At 41.6% G+C, this 23,844-nt stretch overlaps 1 protein-coding gene across 7 annotated transcripts in view; it reads left to right on the top strand.

The window, feature by feature from the left end:
• Window positions 1-23,844, top strand: part of NAV2 (neuron navigator 2) — a 157,509-nt gene that overhangs the window by 72,472 nt on the left and 61,193 nt on the right. For all 7 annotated transcript variants that reach the window (XM_075188435.1, XM_075188431.1, XM_075188432.1 and 4 more), the window contains 2 exons: window positions 20,492-21,521; window positions 23,247-23,359. In XM_075188435.1, coding sequence (XP_075044536.1) covers window positions 20,492-21,521; window positions 23,247-23,359 — 1,143 coding nt within the window. The remainder of the gene's footprint in view (window positions 1-20,491; window positions 21,522-23,246; window positions 23,360-23,844) is intronic.

The following is a 23,844-nucleotide window of genomic DNA, read 5'->3' as shown; positions in this document are numbered from 1 at the left end:
TTCTGTACTTCCTATAGGTAAGATATTAGGACAGGCGAGCTTCTGTACTACCTATAGGTGAGATATTAGGACAGGCGAGCTTCTGTACTTCCTATAGGTAAGATATTAGGACAGGCGAGCTTCTTTTCTGCCTATAGGTGAGATATTAGGACAGGCGAGCTTCTGTACTACCTATAGGTGAGATATTAGGACATGTTAGCGTCTGTGCTACCTATAGGTGAGATATTAGGACAGGTGAGCTTCTGTACTTCCTATAGGTAAGATATTAGGACAAGCGAGCTTCTGTACTACCTATAGGTAAGATATTAGGACAAGCGAGCTTCTGTACTACCTATAGGTAAGATATTAGGACAGGCGAGCTTCTGTACTTCCTATAGGTAAGATATTAGGTCAGGCGAGCTTCTGTACTAGCTATAGGTAAGATATTAGAACAGGCGAGCTTCTGTACTTCCTATAGGTAAGATATTAGGACATGTGAGCTTCTGTACTTGCTATAGGTAAGATATTAGGACAGGCGAGTTTCTATACTACCTATAGGTAAGATATTAGGACAGGTGAGCTTCTGTACTTCCTATAGGTGAGATATTAGGACAGGCGAGCTTGTGTACTACCTATAGGTAAGATATTAGGACAGGCGAGCTTCTGTACTACCTATAGGTAAGATATTAGGACAGGCGAGCTTCTGTACTACCTATAGGTAAGATATTAGGACAGGTGAGCTTCTGTACTTCCTATAGGTAAGATATTAGGACAGGTGAGCTTCTGTACTACCTATAGGTGAGATATTAGGACAGGCGAGCTTCTGTTCTGCCTATAGGTGAGATATTAGGACAGGCGAGCTTCTGTACTACCTATAGGTGAGATATTAGGACAGGTTAGCTTCTGTGCTACCTATAGGTGAGATATTAGGACAGGTGAGCTTCTGTACTTCCTATAGGTAAGATATTAGGACAAGCGAGCTTCTGTACTACCTATAGGTAAGATATTAGGACAGGCGAGCTTCTGTACTTCCTATAGGTAAGATATTAGGTCAGACGAGCTTCTGTACTAGCTATAGGTAAGATATTAGAACAGGCGAGCTTCTGTACTTCCTATAGGTAAGATATTAGGACATGTGAGCTTCTGTACTTGCTATAGGTAAGATATTAGGACAGGCGAGTTTCTGTACTACCTATAGGTAAGATATTAGGACAGGTGAGCTTCTGTATTTCCTATAGGTGAGATATTAGGACAGGCGAGCTTGTGTACTACCTATAGGTAAGATATTAGGACAGGCGAGCTTCTGTACTACCTATAGGTAAGATATTAGGACAGGCGAGCTTCTGTACTACCTATAGGTAAGATATTAGGACAGGCGAGCTTCTGTACTACCTATAGGTAAGATATTAGGACAGGTGAGCTTCTGTACTACCTATAGATAAGATATTAGGACAGGCGAGCTTCTGTACTACCTATAGGTAAGATATTAGGACATGTGAGCTTCTGTACTTGCTATAGGTAAAATATTAGGACAGGCGAGTTTCTATACTACCTATAGGTAAGATATTAGGACAGGTGAGCTTCTGTACTTCCTATAGGTGAGATATTAGGACAGGCGAGCTTGTGTACTACCTATAGGTAAGATATTAGGACAGGCGAGCTTCTGTACTACCTATAGGTAAGATATTAGGACATGTGAGCTTCTGTACTTGCTATAGGTAAGATATTAGGACAGGCGAGTTTCTATACTACCTATAGGTAAGATATTAGGACAGGTGAGCTTCTGTACTTCCTATAGGTGAGATATTAGGACAGGCGAGCTTGTGTACTACCTATAGGTAAGATATTAGGACAGGCGAGCTTCTGTACTACCTATAGGTAAGATATTAGGACAGACGAGCTTCTGTACTACCTATAGGTAAGATATTAGGACAGGTGAGCTTCTGTACTTCCTATAGGTAAGATATTAGGACAGGTGAGCTTCTGTACTACCTATAGGTAAGATATTAGGACAGGCGAGCTTCTTTTCTGCCTATAGGTGAGATATTAGGACAGGCGAGCTTCTGTACTACCTATAGGTGAGATATTAGGACATGTTAGCTTCTGTGCTACCTATAGGTGAGATATTAGGACAGGTGAGCTTCTGTACTTCCTATAGGTAAGATATTAGGACAAGCGAGCTTCTGTACTACCTATAGGTAAGATATTAGGACAAGCGAGCTTCTGTACTACCTATAGGTAAGATATTAGGACAGGCGAGCTTCTGTACTTCCTATAGGTAAGATATTAGGTCAGGCGAGCTTCTGTACTAGCTATAGGTAAGATATTAGAACAGGCGAGCTTCTGTACTTCCTATAGGTAAGATATTAGGACATGTGAGCTTCTGTACTTGCTATAGGTAAGATATTAGGACAGGCGAGTTTCTATACTACCTATAGGTAAGATATTAGGACAGGTGAGCTTCTGTACTTCCTATAGGTGAGATATTAGGACAGGCGAGCTTGTGTACTACCTATAGGTAAGATATTAGGACAGGCGAGCTTCTGTACTACCTATAGGTAAGATATTAGGACAGGCGAGCTTCTGTACTACCTATAGGTAAGATATTAGGACAGGTGAGCTTCTGTACTTCCTATAGGTGAGATATTAGGACAGGCGAGCTTCTGTTCTGCCTATAGGTAAGATATTAGGACAGGCGAGCTTCTGTACTACCTATAGGTGAGATATTAGGACAGGCGAGCTTCTGTACTACCTATAGGTAAGATATTAGGACAGGCGAGCTTCTGTACTACCTATAGGTGAGATATTAGGACAGGCGAGCTTGTGTACTACCTATAGGTAAGATATTAGGACAGGCGAGCTTCTGTACTACCTATAGGTAAGATATTAGGACAGGCGAGCTTCTGTACTACCTATAGGTAAGATATTAGGACAGGTGAGCTTCTGTACTTCCTATAGGTGAGATATTAGGACAGGCGAGCTTCTGTTCTGCCTATAGGTAAGATATTAGGACAGGCGAGCTTCTGTACTACCTATAGGTGAGATATTAGGACAGGTTAGCTTCTGTGCTACCTATAGGTGAGATATTAGGACAGGCGAGCTTCTGTACTTCCTATAGGTAAGATATTAGGACAAGCGAGCTTCTGTACTACCTATAGGTAAGATATTAGGACAGGCGAGCTTCTGTACTTCCTATAGGTAAGATATTAGGTCAGACGAGCTTCTGTACTAGCTATAGGTAAGATATTAGAACAGGCGAGCTTCTGTACTTCCTATAGGTAAGATATTAGGACATGTGAGCTTCTGTACTTGCTATAGGTAAGATATTAGGACAGGCGAGTTTCTGTACTACCTATAGGTAAGATATTAGGACAGGTGAGCTTCTGTATTTCCTATAGGTGAGATATTAGGACAGGCGAGCTTGTGTACTACCTATAGGTAAGATATTAGGACAGGCGAGCTTCTGTACTACCTATAGGTAAGATATTAGGACAGGCGAGCTTCTGTACTACCTATAGGTAAGATATTAGGACAGGCGAGCTTCTGTACTACCTATAGGTAAGATATTAGGACAGGTGAGCTTCTGTACTACCTATAGGTAAGATATTAGGACAGGCGAGCTTCTGTACTACCTATAGGTAAGATATTAGGACATGTGAGCTTCTGTACTTGCTATAGGTAAGATATTAGGACAGGCGAGTTTCTATACTACCTATAGGTAAGATATTAGGACAGGTGAGCTTCTGTACTTCCTATAGGTGAGATATTAGGACAGGCGAGCTTGTGTACTACCTATAGGTAAGATATTAGGACAGGCGAGCTTCTGTACTACCTATAGGTAAGATATTAGGACAGGCGAGCTTCTGTACTTGCTATAGGTAAGATATTAGGACAGGCGAGTTTCTATACTACCTATAGGTAAGATATTAGGACAGGTGAGCTTCTGTACTTCCTATAGGTGAGATATTAGGACAGGCGAGCTTGTGTACTACCTATAGGTAAGATATTAGGACAGGCGAGCTTCTGTACTACCTATAGGTAAGATATTAGGACAGGCGAGCTTCTGTACTACCTATAGGTAAGATATTAGGACAGGTGAGCTTCTGTACTACCTATAGTTGAGATATTAGGACAGGCGAGCTTCTGTACTACCTATAGGTGAGATATTAGGACAGGCGAGCTTCTGTACTACCTATAGGTGAGATATTAGGACAGGCGAGCTTCTGTACTACCTATAGGTGAGATATTAGGACAGGCGAGCTTCTGTACTACCTATAGGTAAGATATTAGGACAGGTGAGCTTCTGTACTTCCTATAGGTAAGATATTAGGACAGGTGAGCTTCTGTACTACCTATAGATAAGATATTAGGACAGGCGAGCTTCTGTACTACCTATAGGTGAGATATTAGGACAGGCGAGCTTCTGTACTACCTATAGGTGAGATATTAGGACAGGCGAGCTTCTGTACTACCTATAGGTGAGATATTAGGACAGGGGCATGAAGTGATGATGTAACATGTAAAATTGACCTTTTATCTGTTTGCTGTTATTATAAAACCTGGGGCATACAGTACGGTCATTATGTCTGTCATTGTACTCAGTATGATCCTATTACATTGACGCATGAGACTGACTTTATAATTAAATATATCTAAATTTAGCTCTATACATCATCGCACCTGTTGTTTTCCACCTTTACTGGGGGTCTGTGGAGATACCAGATCTGGGCAGTTGGGCTGACTGTGGCTGCTATCAGTCTACATGTTTTCAGTTTAAGGGGAGGTCCATAGAAGATATTAAAAAAATATAGTAATATACATGACATAAATGTTACTTACCCCATATAGTCTCACCACATAGCAAATTATAGCCATAAACAGTTCTTTTTTACTTCTTAAAGTGTCGCCTTTAGGGCGGGATGAAGCTAGCGCTGACGTCACTGTAACCACTGACTGTCCTGAGCGTTGTAACAGAAGGGAAAGTACATCTCCCTGCATACCGTGCCTTCCCTCTGTCGGTGTATTGTACAACAGGTCACATGACACACCCCACCATACACCGGTGAGAGACAGGGCAAAGGTCAGCCCCAGAGCCCCAATAGGTCCTAAAGGAATTTAACATTGTTTTGTTTTTAATGGAAAAGCTGCACAAACTACTACATTACACTGGCAGTGTGAAATGGGGAGGAGCTGATCAGTGTACGTCTGCATTTACCGACCACTGTGTCACAAACGGAGAAAAATGATAACAAAACTACATGGTGTGAATGTGTAATATTTATGTACAAAAATTGGAAGTGTAAAAGTATTTGGTACAATTTGCATTGATTTTTAAGCGTACCCAGATTTCCACGTGAGCGAGGTGTCTCCAAATGGAGAAGGTTGTAAACCAGTCTTATTGCTCATATAAGGCAATCTTTCTGTGCAACGTCAATGCAATCTCTCCCCGCTAGTGTTTATAGTGAGTGGGGACTCTGTATCTCGGTAATCCTCGAGTGTTAGTTATTATCGTTACTGCAGTTTCCTAAATGTTTCCTTATCGTATAACTTCAAAATTCTAAATCTCCTTATTATTTAACGTCCTCAGTGTATAATATCAGATCATCATATAACTCTTCACCTGTGTCATAATCTGTCTCCATCATATGACCTTTCCCAATATTCTATATCACTTCATCGTATACCCCCCTCCGTGTCATAATCTCCCTCCATCATCGTGGGGGTGGCACAGTGGTTGGCATGGCTGCCTCACAGTGTTGGGGTCATGGCCCTATCTGTGTGGGGTTTGTATGTTCTCCCCGTATCGTACAATAATAATCATATAAACAGGTGTTGCTTACCTTTTGTAGATGTCAGGGTTATAAGCTCCACCCCTTTTTTAGATAAGGGGACATTTTAAGAAGGAAGAATGAATTTTCAAAAATAAAATAAATGGAAAATGATGCGACTTGTCTCAAAGGACCATTCCAGAGACCACTCACGCTGAATTTAATGTCCCCCTAATATTTCGTATATATAATTTTTGTGCAACATTTCTCCTAAGCTCCCTTTAGTCTACACAGTTAATGTGTATTGCTATACTTTATTATACTCAGTGCATATTATTACCAGTACATGTTGTGGTTCTACACATTGTAATACAAATCAGTGGGAGAAACTGGTGAATTACAATGTCGTGCAATGCCCCCCATAAGATAATCCCCCTTTATACCCTAGGGAAAGGATTCTCCCTCACATCTTCTCCATCAGAGCAGGACGTGCTCTGTTTAAATTTAATTTCAAGGGTCATTGAAGTCCGTATTGTTTTCTTGTTGCAGTTCAGCGATAAACATCGATGTCTCTTCCTGCAGCTTTCCCATGTTCGGATACGTGATAACATCATTGTATCTGAACGTATCGCGTGTAAAGGAAAATACCCATTTTTGGTGGTTAGAACAGGGGTGTGAAGTTTGTGTCTTTTGTATATGTGCGCTGTGCAGCTTTATATATAACTGTGGATGTAATGTGTTATTTTCTGATCTGCAAAATATCTTGGAAGAAAACGAAACAGTTGGCTCGGATACAATTACATTTTTAAATGCTGTAGATTAAAATCCACCTGTCGTCATAAGTATGTTCCAATTTAATTTAACTTTATATACTCCCTATATACTATGTTAGTGAATTGTTTCAGAAATAGTACGTTGTTAGCTAGTTATTTATTGTCGGATATATATTTTTAGGGGCGGATCAACTATTCCAGCAATTCAAAAAGTAAGGTGGATCCTACTAGCGTAGCAGGAAGATGTGGTCATTATTAAAGATACATATTTACTGGAGGTGCTGTAAGTTCTGAAATTTCATGTCGTTTCTGGTTTTCGGATACACAGACAGGCGACACAATGTTTGCCGATGTTTCGAACGCATGATGAGGATAAGAGGTCCATCGTTATGAATTTGCCAGTAACCTGAGAAGCTTGAAAAATGAGCAGAGATTTTAATTAATAATAATTAATTGCCAGTAATTGCTGGCAATGTTTACGGAGCGATGTCCGTGCGCCACATCGCCGTCAATTGAATCTCCCCTGTAGGATTAACGCCAGTGAATATAAGGCCTTTAAAACAGTGTACATATAAAAAAAAAACACACTCCAATCGCCAGATCTTTTTGGACATTTTAAGGCTGATTTAATCTAGTGTTAGTGGCCTCGCACGTCATTTATCCACGCCTAATGCCTGGGAGAGCTATTTAATTACAGGACCCATGTTTATTGCAACTGAAAATCAAGCTTGATTTTGTTAATTTTTTGCTAATAACCCAATAAGGTTTTGAATTTAATCGTCGTCCCCTTTGAGTCCTAAGAGTAAATTTACCAAGCTGCAGGTTTGAAAAAGTGGAGATGTTGCCTATAGCAACCAATCAGATTCTAGTTAGTTATTTAGAACATTCTACATAATGACAGCTTGACTCTGATTGGTTGCTACAGACAACATCTCCACTTTTTCAAACCTGCAGCTTGATCAATTTACCCCCTAGAATTGCAACTTCTTAAATAGAATTTTCGAGCTTGTCCATGTAAGAGCTTTCATAAAAATACTCACTAAGCCACTGGTAAAAAAAATAAAGATAAAAATTGTACTCAGGGGATACGATGATTCCTGTGATCTGACATGGACTGCAGTGCAATAAGCGGGAGATGAATGTGAGGAAAGGGTGCATTGCTTACTTGTGTGGACCGACCCGTGGGCTGCTCCTGCCCATGTGTAGGAATCAGCCAGTAGAGGGCAGTAAGGGCCCACAAATCAACAGCCATGGAAGAGAATTTTGTTGTTACAGTTGACTGTACCCAGCAGCCTCATTGACACAGAGCAAAATAATACAAGATGCAGACTTGTGCCGTGCACCTCAATTTGCACCAAAGCGCATGGGTTTGCGGAGGAAGATGTAATGGTGCACTTACGTTTTGCAAAACTGTACAAAAAGAAGTCTTCGATTTGCGTAGTTAAATGATTGAAATGAGTGAAAGGTACTATAAGGTTCTATAAGTTACTAAATGATCACAGCTGCTGCAGGACAGAACGGTCATCTAGCAGCATTGAATGTATTTATTATATATATGTAAAAAGTCTGACCCTTAGGAGAACGTTTCCCATAATTAAAGCACAGTGGTCACCCTTTCCTGCCTGCTGGCTGTTTACTCTTTCATTCCAGGCCCTATTAAATATTAACCAGTGTTTTTGGAATGTCAAGGTATTCCTTGACTCGCTAACCCCATGGTCTACTAACGGACACAGCGTATCTCAGGAAATGTACTGAGTAGATGTCAGCAAAATTTCCTGAACTGTTCCGTTCAATATTCGCCTCATGTGGCATTTGGCTACAAAATTTTGCACTTGTTGCCGGCGGAATTTGGCTTCAGTTATTCCCAGTCCTACGACTTGTCTCGCCCCCAGATCTCTTCATAGGTTAAATTCTGGTGAAAGAGAATGAACGATTACGGTGTGACATGGCTATGCCGGAGGATGGGTGCGTGGAAACGGATCCCAATGATTACAGAAGAAAAAAGGGGGAAAACCGCACCAGGTACAAATAACTGAGGCTACCTCCTAATTAGTTATAATCTTACTGTTCAAGAAAACCAAATGTATTCTTGAAGGGTGCACACCACACATTGGTTTAAATAATATCAGAAAAGGGGAAAGATGTGTGTCTTAAAGGCTCTCCGAATTAGCTGACTAAAATGTAACTTTTATTAAATACATACTAAAAGATTGGAAAAAGAGCGAAATATTTAAAAAATACTGAGAACAAAATATGTGCAAAATAAAGTGTACTGTGACATTAAAAAATGCAAAATGAATTGCATTATCTCACTAAGTACCTAGAAATATGTATCACTTATACCAATATGAAATTAATTGGTATACGTATTATCATTAATTCTATAGGGCTCCGCTAGCAGTAAAAATAATCCTATATCAATAAAAGAAAAGGATTATCCGATATATAAGTTGGTATAATTAGGTATCTCAATAAGTATCTAGAGAAGAAAAAAATATATAAATTGTTAAATAAAGAAAAACGAAGCCCAGATTAATATTCAGTAGTAGAAAGTATCAAGAGTTCCTCCCCCTGAAATCGCGGGCGTTTGTGTAAGACCCTGTCTAATAACAGACTCGGAAGCGATTCAGGGAGGGAATAGTAATGCCAAGGTATAGTGAGGCGAGACACAGACGCGTTTCGCTCTGAGGCTTTTTCAAGGCGACAACAGCTTCAGAGCGAAACGCATTACTATTTCCTACTGAATATTAATCTGGGCTTCGTTTTTCTTGATTTATCAATTTATATATTTTTTTCTTCTCTAGATACTTATTGAGATACCTAATTATACCAACTTATATATGGGATAATCCTTTTCTTTTATTGATATAGGATTATTTTTACTGCTAGTGGAGCCCTATAGAATTAAGGATAATACGTATACCAATAAATTTCATATTGGTACAAGTGATACATATTTCTAGGTACTTAGTGAGATAATGCAATTCATAGTGTATTTTTTAATGTCACAGTACACTTTATTGTGCACATATTTTGTTCTCACCATTGTTTAAATATTTTGCTCTTTTTCCAATCTTTTAATATGTATTTAATAAAAGTTAAATTTTAGTCAGCTACCTCGGAGTGCTTTTAAGACACACATCTTTCCCCTTTTCTGATAGGATCCCAATGATTGTATCTCCGGAACTTTGCACCTCTACTAACGACCTGTTCCTCCGTGAAATTCAGCTTGTGCCACAACTTCTCTCTCTCCTAAACTAAGACATATTTTAACGTACTATGGCGCAAAAAAAACATTATTAGTAAGCTGAAACGAATCAACCTGCAACACAAACGTCTGCATCTTTGCATGTGAAGCTCAGGGTTTTAATGAATGGAATGTCGTGAATATGTTTCCAATTTGTAAAGAGCGGATGATAGTGAAAACATTTTACTATTTACATAGTTATCGTGAGAATATTGACTTTATGTCTCTAAGGGATCGTGCACACGGGCGTTGAGAAACAGCGCGGTTAAAGGCAGAGAGAAAACCTTTTCTTTTGTCCTTGCTTTTAACAGATCGTTTTTTTCAAACCCTCGTAGGATAGTGTTCTCTGTACTTGTTGAGCGCTGCCGTAGAATGTGACACTATTGTACTGAGCGCCAATGTTTGTGGCTGCTGAAGGCACCGTTGAAATGGACTAAAATGAACACTTGTTAGAAAGTGAGTGTAAAAGACCATCTGTTTATTTTTTGGACTACCCCTTAAAGTGCCTTTACGAGGCTTTAAAACCAGCGGTTTTTAATGTCCATGGGGACGAACCCTCAGGGAGAAAGAAAGTTGGACTCGCTGACTAGTGAGTAAGCGATTGGCGTGAATTTTCGGTCGGCAACCTGTTTGGTAAAGTGTTCAGGGACTGACTCGCATAAGAGTGAACCTCAGCCGCAGCTTCCAGAAATATTCTAGATCCTTATCATACTGTAAATATAAATGGTCCCATGGATTCTGGAAATTGAGAATAAAATTCCGGAAATGTGTCGATTCAGCAGCAGGAATAGAATCCGTCTTATTGACTATTGGACTTGTAGTAATAAAAAATGGAATGTTCTTTGTCTTATGCCAATGGAATATTGAATTCCTACTGACCACGGACTTGTTTCCACCATAAGTAATCCAATAATTGTTATTGTGACTCCTGATTTTGTCACCAATGAGGGAAAAGTATTAGACGTATTATCTCAGACATTTGAATCCCTAAATAATACATTCTTATGTGCAAAATGCTCTTCATTTTGTGACAAATGGTTAACATCCAACTGGATCATTCATCCGTGCACCCAGGGGTGAGTGTATAACGAGGCACCCGGAAGCAAGCGTGTCAGACAAAGTTTTGAGGGGCAGAAAAATAAATTCAATTAATAATAAAATGGCAACTTTTAATAATGGCGATGTATAAATGAGTGGTATTTTCCTTTCTGGTAGATCAAATAATGTTTAATCAGTCACTACGGGCCTAGTTTATCTACGGGTGTAAGTTCTTCTAGTTGGCATCTGGGAGCTGCAGAGGGAAGGTGATGTAATGACGCAAACGCGTCATTTTACAGCAAGGGGGGGGCAAATGCCCACTTCATTAGGAAGTGGGCAGCTGAGGGAGACTGCCATACACTCCCGGGAGTCCGGGAGACCCACCCGGAATCTGGGAGTCCCCCGGACATTCCGGGAGAGTTGGCAAGTATGACGTAAGTCCTGTTTCGTGCCGTACCTTGAGTAAAATTGCTTTGTACATGCTCAGAAACGGACTTTATAGCTGAACGCAAGTGCATGCAATTGATGTGCTAACGCAGACGACCCTTCCGACTGCCTATGACTTGAAGGGGGGAACTGAGGAGGCAAGGGGTGTATTCACGTGCAGGGACAATGTACAGTAAGGGCGTGCTTAGATTGAGGGCAGGCACATTGGTCCAATTCAAGCTTTGGGCATTTATCAGCTAAGGGTTTGTAGTCGTATAATTTGCACCAGGTCGGGTGTAAATGCCGATTGATAGTGATGACTGACGCGTATAAATGCAGAACATGTGTTTGTAAGTAAGAGAAACTGTTAAACTGTTTTGTGTACAGTAGACATTAACAACATCCAGTTATATGTAATGATTACAGCTTTAAGAGCTGTTAATGTATTTCATTTTTCTTGCATGCATTCTGACGGGATTTTATGTTACACGTGTGCATTGTGAGTCTCCTGCAGTCTGTACTAGCTGTCTGCAAACACCAAGTACTGTATAGCCAGAGAGAACTTATACCTGTATTCAAATGGAAATGTTTCTTGAGATCCTCTTGTACTTGAATGCAGGAGGACATACCTGCAGTTTCCGTTCGATTTTAAACAACACAGATTGCGTTCACTTTGTGTTTCAAGATGAATCAGTTCCTATATGTTTGTTATACAAAGGCACCTAGCCCATATACAAAGTTTTAGGTAGATCATGTTTGAGATAAGAAGGGGGCAGTAGATTGGCTGCGCTCGCCCCTCTTGGCACCCACACACAAGAGAATTGTTAACACAGAAGAAAGGCTGGCCAATCACATTCCAACTTTTACCCTAGTTGGAGCTTCATCGTCACTTATGATCGATGGGTGCCGATGTCATCTCTTCTGTATTCTTAGGAAATCTTTATTATTATTATTATAATAATGTACCCTCCTGCGACATTGTCATTGCCACAAATCAGCACAGAGATCCATGACTTTTACAAGAGCACTCGGCCATTTGTTTTTGCGTGGTCACAGAACTCCTTGGTGACTATAACATCTGTATAATTTACAGTATTCTGTATATTATAGAGCAGTGAATGTTTCCACACGTTCTCTCCCTGGACTCCCCTGCCGACGGCTCGGCCAGCAATGTGCGGTGCAGAATTAGCCCTGTCAGGTTTCTGAAGCAGTGTTTTATAAATACAATTTCTTGTTTGAAAGCCGTTTGTGGCTGTGAATTCTTCTCCCATACAAGGAAGGACTTTGCAATGTTTGTTTATATCTCAGGTCCACTCACCGATCTGTAGGGACCAATAAAGTGCAGTTTTCACATATTTCTTCTGATTGTTTAATTTCCATGGAGAAGATAAACTAGTATCTAGTTCTCCTATAACTTTCTTACTGTCTAAGAACAAAGGCCCAGATACGTTCCATGTTTCCTGCACTGTGGCCCCTGTGCAGGTGGATGCTTCAATCTGGTGATTGGGGGCTGTTTGCTGTCTTCTCTTGAAAGTAATTTATGCCCCTTATCTCTTGCAGCCCCTAAGCATTTAATTGTAGATTGTCGGTTAAGCAGCTCGCTTAGCAGCTCTGATATTGTTTTTTAGAGGTGTCATCTAAGATTTACACAGCTTTTTTAGGGGGGCAGTGAATAAATTGCCCAATCGGATTGTGTGTTTGCAGTTCCCGTAGTCATGTTATTAAGGTATTACGCTACACTCCAGCAATTAGTGAACACTGGAGGCTGTTGTTGAAGCATAGAGCGCTACACGGTAATACTGGTTATTACACATATTAGACACTCCCGGCAAAGTGTTACTAAACTCTGAATTACCTGCTCTGTGACTCACAGCGCTCACTCACTTCCTGCCGCTTGTATAAACTCTGATAACTCCAGTGTTTTGTATACAACTTCTTCACCCTCATTACAGGTTGTAAGTAAATATTTAGGTCATTGCACCTGTAAAAAGGTGAAATTATATTTATAGACCTAAATATTGTGTGTAGACGTGTGCTTTTATATGGTGTTGTAGTATTTATTAAATTGAAGATATTGTTTATCTTTCTAAAAGCGCATTATGACTAAAATTATCCTGAAAATTACAGTGAGTGTTTAAGTAAACCTTAACTAGGGGGGGAGTACTGGGTTTTAGAGTTCTGTAGAGTTGGGGGGCAGAGTGCTGGGACAGTGAGTTCTGTAGAGTGGGGGGCAGAGTGCTGGGATAGTGAGTCCTGTAGAGTGGGGGGCAGAGTGCTGTGTTAAGGAGTCCTGTAGAGTGGGGTGCAGAGTGCTGTGTTAAGGAGTCCTGTAGAGTGGGGGGCAGAGTGCTGGGTTAAGGAGTCTTGTAGAGTAGGGAGCAGAGTGCTGGGTTAAGAAATCCTGTAGAGTGGGGGGCAGAGTGCTGGGTTAAGGAGTCCTGTATAGTGGGGAGCAGAGTGCTGGGTTAAGGAGTCCTGTAGAGTGGGTGGCAGAGTGCTGGGATGGTGAATCCTGTAGAGTGGGGGGCAGAGTGCTGGGTTAAGGAGTCCTGTAGAGTAGGGAGCAGAGTGCTGGGTTAAGGAGTCCTGTAGAGTGGGGGCCAGAGTGCTAGGATAGTGAGTCCTGTACACTGGGGGGCAGAGTGCTGGGTTAAGGAGTCCTGTAGAGTGGGCGGCAGAGTGCTGGGTTAAGGAGTCCTGTAGAATGGGGGGGCAGAGTGCTGGGTTAAGGAGTCCTGTAGAATGGGGGGCAGAGTGCTGGGATAGTGAGTCCTGTAGAGTGGGGGGCAGAGTGCTGGGTTAAGGAGTCCTGTAGAGTGGGGGGCAGAGTGCTGGGTTAAGGAGTCCTGTAGAGTGGGGGGCAGAGTGCTGGTTAAGGAGTCCTGTAGAGTAGGGAGCAGAGTGCTGGGTTAAGGAGTCCTGTAGAGTGGGGGCCAGAGTGCTGGGATAGTGACTCCTGTTCACTGGGGGGCAGAGTGCTGGGTTAAGGAGTCCTGTAGAGTGGGGGGCAGAGTGCTGGGATGGTGAGTCCTGTAGAATGGGGGGCAGAGTGCTGGGATAGTGAGTCCTGTAGAATGGGGGGCAGAGTGCAGGGTTAAGGAGTCCTGTAGAGTGGGGGGCAGAGTGCTGGGTTAAGGAGTCCTGTAGAATGGGGGGCAGAGTGCAGGGTTAAGGAGTCCTGTAGAGTGGGGGGCAGAGTGCTGGGTTAAGGAGTCCTGTAGAGTGGGGGGGCAGAGTGCTGGGATAGTGAGTCCTGTACACTGGGGGGCAGAGTGCTGGGTTAAGGAGTCCTGTAGAGTGGGGGGCAGAGTGCTGGGATGGTGAGTCCTGTAGAATGGGGGGCAGAGTGCTGGGTTAAGGAGTCCTGTAGAGTGGGGGGCAGAGTGCTGGGATGGTGAATCCTGTAGAATGGGGGGCAGAGTGCTGGGATAGTGAGTCCTGTAGAGTGGGGGGCAGAGTGCTGGGTTAAGGAGTCCTGTAGAGTGGGGGGCAGAGTGCTGGGTTAAGGAGTCCTGTAGAGTGGGGGGCAGAGTGCTGGGATGGTGAGTCCTGTAGAGTGGGGGGGCAGAGTGCTGGGATAGGGAGTCCTGTACACTGGGGGGCAGAGTGCTGGGTTAAGGAGTCCTGTAGAGTGGGGGGCAGAGTGCTGGGTTAAGGAGTCCTGTAGAATGGGGGGCAGAGTGCTGGGTTAAGGAGTCCTGTAGAGAGGGGGGCAGAGTGCTGGGTTAAGGAGTCCTGTAGAGTGGGGGGGGGGGGGGGGCAGAGTACCAGGGTGGAGGGTCCTGCAGAGCATTGAGTTGTAGAATTCGGTGTAGAGGGACAGGGGGTGGAGAATTTGCTGGCAGTGAAAGCAGCAGTAGATCTTGTAGAGGGTGGAGAGATGGATATTTCACTGCTGAATGTTACAATCTCCCTGAGAGAAGATTTTGTAGCAATAAATCCAGACTATGCAGCTAGCATTAGGAGACCGGGGGAAGAGGAGGTGAGTAATGTTGGAGCTGAACAAGTGCTTGTACGTTATTACCAGAGAATCAATGTATCACAACGGGTTTTCTTTTATAAGTGCAGGACAAGTAGTTGTAATAATTAAACAGGCAGTGTTATACTCTGATCCATGTCTGCAGGTACAGGAGGAGTTTGTGCCTCTTCATTTTATAGGAGAGGAAACTCTTGCTGCATCTAAACCAAGCAGTAGAGGTCACTTACCTGTTTATAGATGGCTGCTTCAGTAACCCTTTCCAAATTTTACCAGCTATTACTAATGTCCAAATTTTACCAGCTATTACTAATGTCCAAGTTTACCAACTATCGCTAATGTCCACGTTTTGCCAGCTATCGCTGATGCCCAAGTTTTACCAGTTATCGCTGATGTCCAAGTTTTACCAGTTATCGCTGATGTCCAAGTTTTACCAGTTATCATTCATTTCCAGGGACAGTCATAAATTCTGAAGATTTTATCCTGGAAAATGCTATTTAATACCAGCCAGCTACTAGGTACTGCTGCTTTGTTGTGTTTTCTGTATGGCATTCATAGCCCTTGAGCTATACAAGTTGAGATGAGTATTTAAAATACAGTAGCTTTGTACTATGGTCAGGTCACGTTGATATCAGTGTAGGCTCTATGGGATTATACACCTGATGAATTGAAAGGGAGCAGTCATTCTCTTTGCATGCGTTAATAGATGATCACCCAATTCTCGGTGCAGATCTCCTCGCTAGGGTCCACCTGAGAGATGCATTACCATGTATTATGATTATTATTATTTATTTGTGAGACACCTCAGTGTTCCGCAGCATTGGACAGTGGGCAGAGAGCTTACAATCTAGTATTCCTGCCAGTAAGAATAATAAATATCAGAAAGATTATACAAAGCTTTCAGGACTGTAGATGTTCATGAGCCCTCTCTATATTCAGGATCTTACAGCCTTTTTATTCTGCTTTTATTTTAATTTTATGGTAAATCTTAGAATTGTATAACTAATGTGTCGGGATAATGTTGCATTTTTTTATGGCAGATTCGGTGCATTCTGCTTTTGTTAAGAATGTCATTTGCACAATGTAAGGAACAATACAATGTATTTCACTACAAAGGACTTAATAGCAGCGGTGTGAGCTGGGATCCTTTCATGTTATAAGAATAGCATCATAACAATCCAATAAATATAATGCCGTTTTCTTACCCAATGAAATTGCACAGTTCAGTCATATATAACTCTATATTATTGGGATTTTGACACTTTGATTACGTCTTTGTATTTCTCTGATGTAAATTATATCATTATGTATGTATAAAATGCTCCCGTAATATAACTTTTACCCAGTGTCTATTGTGGTGCTGGTAAGTATGGTTGTAGAGCTCACCGGTCTGTACAGTTCCATTGTTTGCATCCCCTTCCTCGGGATCCCTCTATTTTCTCCCATTGCTCTCTCCTGACAATCTTACTAAGGTGCAATCATCCTCTCTTAGTAACAACAGCTTGGGGCTCAGGCCAAATATTAAAGGATTGTGGGGGCGTGCCAGGCCTCTGAAAGGTCCAAAAAATATGAAAGAGACCAGGCTAAGAGCTGGCAGACACGACCGCCCTGAATTTGCTGACCGAGACCTTAAACGAAAACAGTTTAGCATTTACTTATCCCATCTATTATGCACAACTGAGCACAGAAAATGTTCAGGGTTGGTAGCTTCAAATCATAGTGTCCCTTTAAACCATAGTGTCCCTTTAAACCACAGTGTCCCTTTAAATCGTAGTGTCCCTTTAAACAAGTTTTACTTTCCTTCTGCAGTTGGTCTCTGTACGGAGCCTCCGATCCCCAAACCCAGCACACAGGTAGTTAACGTTAAGATCAGAGACTGGCAGATATACAGTAGCTGCTGTACAACAGGCGGAAAGGAAAGGATATAGGCAGTTTATATCCTATACACAATCTTAAATTCACACCAGCTGTGGATACAAGTGCGGATCACAAAGGTTACAGCATCCTCCCTGCTCTCCTTCCGTGGATAAACCAGAAGGAATTGTGCAGATGTGTCATCTGCACTTAGCAAACACAATCCATCTGATCCTAATCTCCAGTGGGTGTTTGGAGTGATGTGTGTCGTCAATTCACATTTGTTTGAACAATTGATAATTTGTGACTTCTTTTTAATGTTCCCTTTATATATTTAATGACTACCCCCCCCCCCCCCCCCCTTTTCTCACTAGTTCTAGAAGTCTTTCTTATTTAGCAGAGACCAGCTACAAATACTTAATATCTGCAGCTGGGTCGAGGCCAAAGAGATATTAAACAGTTCGTGAAAGATAAAAGTTTACTATGAAATCCTAAACGAGGAGTAGATCATTGTCCCTCTCTGCCTTTCATCTCTCGTATTCCTCCGACGATATTCAACTAAGCACTCGCTGATATTTTCTACAAAGGCTTGTGGTGTGTGTGTGTGTGTGTGTGTGTATATATATATATATATATATATATATATATATATATATATATATAATATTTATTTGGGAGTTGTTCATGTATTATAGGTAGAATGTGATCACTGATACTTTTTCTTGGATCTGTTTCAACAATTGTAAATGTTTGCAGCCCCCGAAAGGTAGCGGGAACGACAAGGAAAACAGATGTCACTGATTTATTTTAAACCCTCTCTTGTTGGGTTGCGTCTGGTTTGGAGCTACTTTCACTTGTAGTAAAACACTTTACACGTTGGTCTAACATATTGTCATTTAAATCATCATTACCGCCTTCGTTTCCTGTACTGATTAGGTGCAGACTGTGATAAATGGCGCGTTCTCACCTAATTCTTGTCTCAGTCACCGGACACACTTCAGTGAAGGAAGTGAGACAAGTCAGAAATCCTTTATTTGTGTGCAGAGGGCGTTAGATTATAGTTATCACTGTGTTCCTCTTGTTTGAGGGATGCTTTGCTCATTTTTAAAAAATTAAAATTCCGCATTTTACTGTTCTTAACAATTGGTTTATAGGGGGCGCTGTTTGCTGTCTCAGAATTGTATGTCATTTGTTTTGGGGGCTGTATGAACTTGTTTTGCCACTTTATGTAGATATATTACCTATAGGTTCATGTCCTGTTTTACAAGCTCTTGTGTGCTCCGTTTGTTATAAATGCAGAATTGAACCCAGCATCACGCACTCCCTTGTGGGGATTCAGTGCGTGCTCTAAATCTGGGTACACACTACAGAAAATTACTTCAATACGATTTCTGTAACAATTTCACCAACGACTGAAAGTCCCGATGATCATGCAGATTCCTGTGTACACACCTACACGATTTAACGTCAGATCTGTGATCTTCATCTCTCATAACCATCTGCTGAAAAGATGGTGACCCTGTACACTGTACAGATATCTGCCTACACTGCTGGTGGTGAGTGCGTGCACACATTTGCCCGACATCGTTCCATCGTTGATCGTGATTTTTAGAAAGTTTATAAAACCAAATGCCATGTGACGATAAAAGATGATGGTGGGAGCATACACACTAATGCAATATCAGTCCAAACGGTCGTGAAACGTGTGATCTGCACAATAATTGCATCAGTGTGTACCCAGGTTAAGGCTTTACACTGAGTTTAGAGGATTGGGTGTTAGAGACGTTCTGTCAGTGAGGAATGTAACAAAGCTTCACACTCCTACATCACCGATCCCAGCTTTCTAATCAAAGCCACCCGACTAAAGACTATTATTATCTGTGTATCCTGAAAGGCTCTAATTCTTCTAAATCACACTGATGAGCACAAGTCATGGCAGCTGGCTCTACAGCGCTCCCTTGTGGTATTGTATAGGAAGGGTTTCAGCAAGATTCAGGAGGAAAGAATTCTCCAAAATGTGTTTGAGCTCTAGAACAAGGGGGCACAAAGTTAAATGGATCTCAGGAGTAATTTTGAGAATATTATTTTACTGAAAGAATAGTACATACATGGAACACCCTCCCAGCGGATGTACTGGGGGGGAAACAACAGCAAAGGAATTTAAAGGTTCTTGGTTAACTATAGGTCAATGCAGAGATGAATGCATTAGTTAATTAGGAAAAGCCAGACAAGATGAGCCAATTTCTACTTTATATTCAATATTATTAAAGAAGAACTAACTTTTACAATATTTGTGTGTATATTGTTAATGGTTAATAGCATCATTTAATTGTTTGAGGATGCTGAGCTTCATAATTTCATTAATTTCACAGTTGTCAGCTCTGTTGTCATGTGTTAGTTGTTCACTTAATGCTGCCATATTTTTAGACATTCTGCTCCACACCTCAAGTCACTGACCTTGTGTTGAGTACACAAATTGACCACTTAAAAATGATGTTCAACTGCAGAGAATAAAATTTTAGTACCTTTAACCCCTGGTCTCACAATGAACAAAAAGTTGTGTTCAATTGTAAAAGGGACAAGTGCTTTTTAAAAAAATCTGCAGTTCGGTTTAGGCGTGGTTATCCAACCTATGGCCTATTGTGGATCTACAAGTTTCAGGCAGACTTGCCAGCCACAGGGTAATTCTATACGTTGTTGTTCGCAGTTTGTGTAAGAATCTACTGTACACTGTTATTAAACATTTACTAGTAAACGGGTTTCCTAGTTCACAGTTAATGACATTTCTCCTTCACTGGCCGCTGCGTTGACTTTTCTGTTAAGTAACTGATCTCTTCAATCCAAATGGTTACTTATTTCCTAGTAGAGTCTGACCACTGTTACTGTATTATGATCATCCGAGTGGGAGCCATCAGGGAGACATATGCACTCTCGGATCTGTGAGACTGGGATGAATCAATCTGGACAGGTTAACGCGGCCGGGTCTCAGCAGAGGAGCTGAGAGGTTTTATGTAGTTTCCAATTTATAAGAGACGCTTGGCTTTTCTTTACAATGGAAAGAGGTATCCGATAAATTTCGTGTCCTTTTCCGTTGTGTCTATGGATTGTAGGAAACCTTTGGCTCTCTGCAGGATTGCTGGTAGGTCAATATTTGTACAGTACATGGTAATTCGAAACAGGAGCGTTGTACACATGTTGCTGATTGAAATGGGATTTTGGGAAAGAAATATTTGAGCAGCGAAATAAGATTAACTTGTTTTATTTTGTTTAGCTTTTGTGTATATGATATATAATAAGTTAATTATTTCCAACCCAAAAGAGACATTATCATGAGTGAACTGAAAATGGACAATGTATTTATATTAATGTTGGTGTGTAGAGGAACTGTTTTGATATTAAACTAAATCTCTAATGTTTCATTTCCTTGCAGAGCCACCAGAGGGCAGTGTGTCCCAGCAGACCAGTATAAATGAGAATGGCTCCTCTCTCCCTAGCAGTAACTCTTCTGCCATACCCCAGCCAAACTCTACCAATAAACCGTGGAGGAGCAAATCCCTTAGTGCAAAGCACACAACAACGTCTTCCATACTATCCGTCAAGCAACCGGTGCTGGATAGTCCTAAACAACCGCAAGAACCTCTGAAGCCCCCTCCCAACAACCAGAAATCCATGCTGGAGAAGTTGAAACTATTTAATAGTAAAGGGGGCTCAAAGACCGCTGTGAGTACACTGGAGGGGTCTCGGGATACCAGCTGTGAAAGACTTGAAACACTTCCTAGCTTTGAAGAATCAGAGGAAATGGAAAATACCATAAGGAATGCCAATAGTACAAGTCCATCCTCGAATAGCCCCAAGATAGCACTGAAGGGCATCGCTCAAAGGACACTTGGCCGGGCGTTGACCAACAAGAAGAGCTCTCCAAAGGGCGGCGAGAAGGACAAGCAGAAAGAGAAGGATAAAAACAAAGATGTCTCTAAGAGAATATCTGTTACGGAAAAGCCAGAGGTGAAGGAGGAGCCGAAAGATGAAGCCGTCCCGGCTTCCACCGACATGCCAAAAAAGTCCTCCAAGATCGCCAGCTTCATCCCCAAAGGGGGCAAGAAAGAGGTCTCTGCTCCTTCTCACAGCGGAATACCAAAACCAGGGACTAAAACCACCCCAGGGAAATCCTCAAGTGCCCCAATGTCTGCCAAGGAAGGAGAGAGAAGCCGGAGCGGGAAGACTGGCTCTGGGCTCTCTCTCCAGAAGACCCAGCTGGACAACAGAAATTCCAGCTCCACCTCGAGCTTGGCCTCCTCAGAAGGGAAGGGCGTGTCTACCACGGTCAATGCCCAGCCCGTGAACGGGACTAGTGGGATTACACAGACTACGGGAAGTAATACAGTCAGCGTTCAGCTACCTCAACCACAGCAGCAGTATAATCACCCAAACACGGCCACTGTGGCACCCTTCATGTACAGGTAAAACGCGTGGGGTCTGGTCATGTGGTGCTCTGGGAAGATTCCACTATTGACTATGTAAATTCCTCAATATACAGTAGCTTGGTGAATACCACACTGGAGAGGATTTTATATTAAAGAAGAGCATCTTTAACCTAAAAACTAATTAATTCTGGCATTCCAAAATTAAATCAGTGTTTCCCAAACCCAGCCCTCAGGGAGCCCTCACAGTGCAGGTTTCCCAGTTGACCATTGACTAGTGACATAATTATGGCACCTGTTGATCCGTTACAATGTATCAGTCAGTAATGAATACACCTGTGCTCCAACAAGGAGATATGAAACCTGCACTGTTAGGGAGCCCTGAGGACTGGGTTTGGGAAACCCTGCATTAAATGGTAATCCAGAATATTACTTACATAGGGTCCTCGATTTCACCAGATACAACAGGTCCCTGATGTCTGTCAGGGTCAGTTGAGCCTTTCGGCTGATATGGAACGGAGAACAGCGCTGGACCGCGGAAGATATTGGGAGACTTGAACCCACTTCCACATAAGTTAATGTTTAATTTATGGAATTACAACCAAAAACTTGCTTTTACTGAATTTTACTATGCAAGTGGAATTGGCCGTCAAAGAGGCTTGTCACATTTAGATGGTAGTCCTGTATTGGCGAGTATTCTCCTGTGTTTCAGCCAAGTATTAATATCATCAGACAGGTTGTCCTGGATTGCGACACAGCTCTGACGTGCTCCGTGTATTGTGCGCTAATCTATGCAGCGACCAACAAAAATTAAGCACTCTAAGGCTAATTTAGGAAAACACAGAAGCATGGCGGCAACTCTGTTATGAAACGTTCACCTCGAACCGGGCCGGGTGTAGAAATAGCGGCTGTTGCATAAAAAAAAACTTGTGCCGGTCAGCATTTCGTGATGTTTTAAATGAACCCTTTAGTGATGATTTAAATACTTTGCTGAAAGACACAAAAGAAAGTCTGGAAGATCAAGCAATGTACTTAGCGAAAGTTGCCGGAGGGCTAAAACTGGACACCAATCTGGACATCAGCTTTAGTATCCGCATACGATACGTTTAAATAACTGTTGTGTTGATTGCAGATTTATTTCATAGGCAATGACCTGGAGTCCAGTGGGCAGCGAATAGTTAAAGGTTGGGTTTTCTGGAGCAAGAGAGAGTAGAGAGAATAGGAAGTAGACTGTTTAACCCTACGCTACAGCCGAGACATGTGCACAACCTGTGTAAATAGTCTGATTCTACACATCAGACATAGCAACTGTGGGCTCCAAATACTCATACACTGCTCATCTCTCTTTCATGTTCAACCAGAGCACCCCCTGGTGACGGCTCTCTGTAACTCCTCCTGCGTCCGCATAATACTCTCGGAATGTTATCAATTCCAGTCTGTTTATTTGACCATTTAGGAGTTCCTCATGTGTCCATATCATGTGGGGGACATAAAACCCTGCCCGTCCTGTCTGTGGATTTCTGTTTTTGATTTATTTTTAAATTACCATTATTCTGCAGTAAAATATTAGGTTTCCTCTGGTCTTCAAGAGGCAATTAATATCTGTTAAATTAAACTAATATATCTAAAAAAAAAAAAATCCTCTCTAAGTTATACACACGCTCTATTCTTGTCCATATATATATATATATATATATATATATATATATATATATATATGGACACTGGCTGAATTTGTCTGTTTATTCTGTCTGCTTTGTGTAGGTCTCAGACAGACAATGAAGGTAATGTGTCGGTGGAGACCACTACAGGAGGAATACACATTGAGCCCACGCTTTATAATAAAACAGGCCCTCCATGTCTGGAAGACCTCTCGGGTAAGTGCATCAGGTCTCCTATACATTGCAGTAGTGATACATTGTAACAGGAATGTATGCACATTGCTCTATCCCAGTCACTTGTGGATCATCATTAGGCCAATATGGAACATAATATCACTGATCCTAAAGGAAAGATAATTATATAAGAGATAATTATGGATATTAGACAGTAAAACACCTAGAATGTCTGTGTAAAATAACTGTATAATACATGAGTTATGTGAACCTTTTATAAGCGGGTGTTATAGATATCCTGATCATAAGTGGTGTCAGTGATTGACAAAGATAAAACTATCTTACAATATGGTGGCTGTGTTAGGACATTCCTCATCCATGGACCAAAAATACTATACTTCAGGTTTCTTTATACACTTATCTCCTTCAGTCTTGTCTTTTTACTTTAAATTTAGCTCAGTCAGACATTAAACTGCATAATATAGAACATAGAACCGAACTCTCATTACTGGAACATAGAACCTAAC

This window comes from Mixophyes fleayi, chromosome 10 (assembly GCF_038048845.1).
Source record: "Mixophyes fleayi isolate aMixFle1 chromosome 10, aMixFle1.hap1, whole genome shotgun sequence".
Classification (NCBI taxonomy): domain Eukaryota; kingdom Metazoa; phylum Chordata; class Amphibia; order Anura; family Limnodynastidae; genus Mixophyes; species Mixophyes fleayi.
This window is presented reverse-complemented; position numbering and strand designations above follow the sequence as displayed.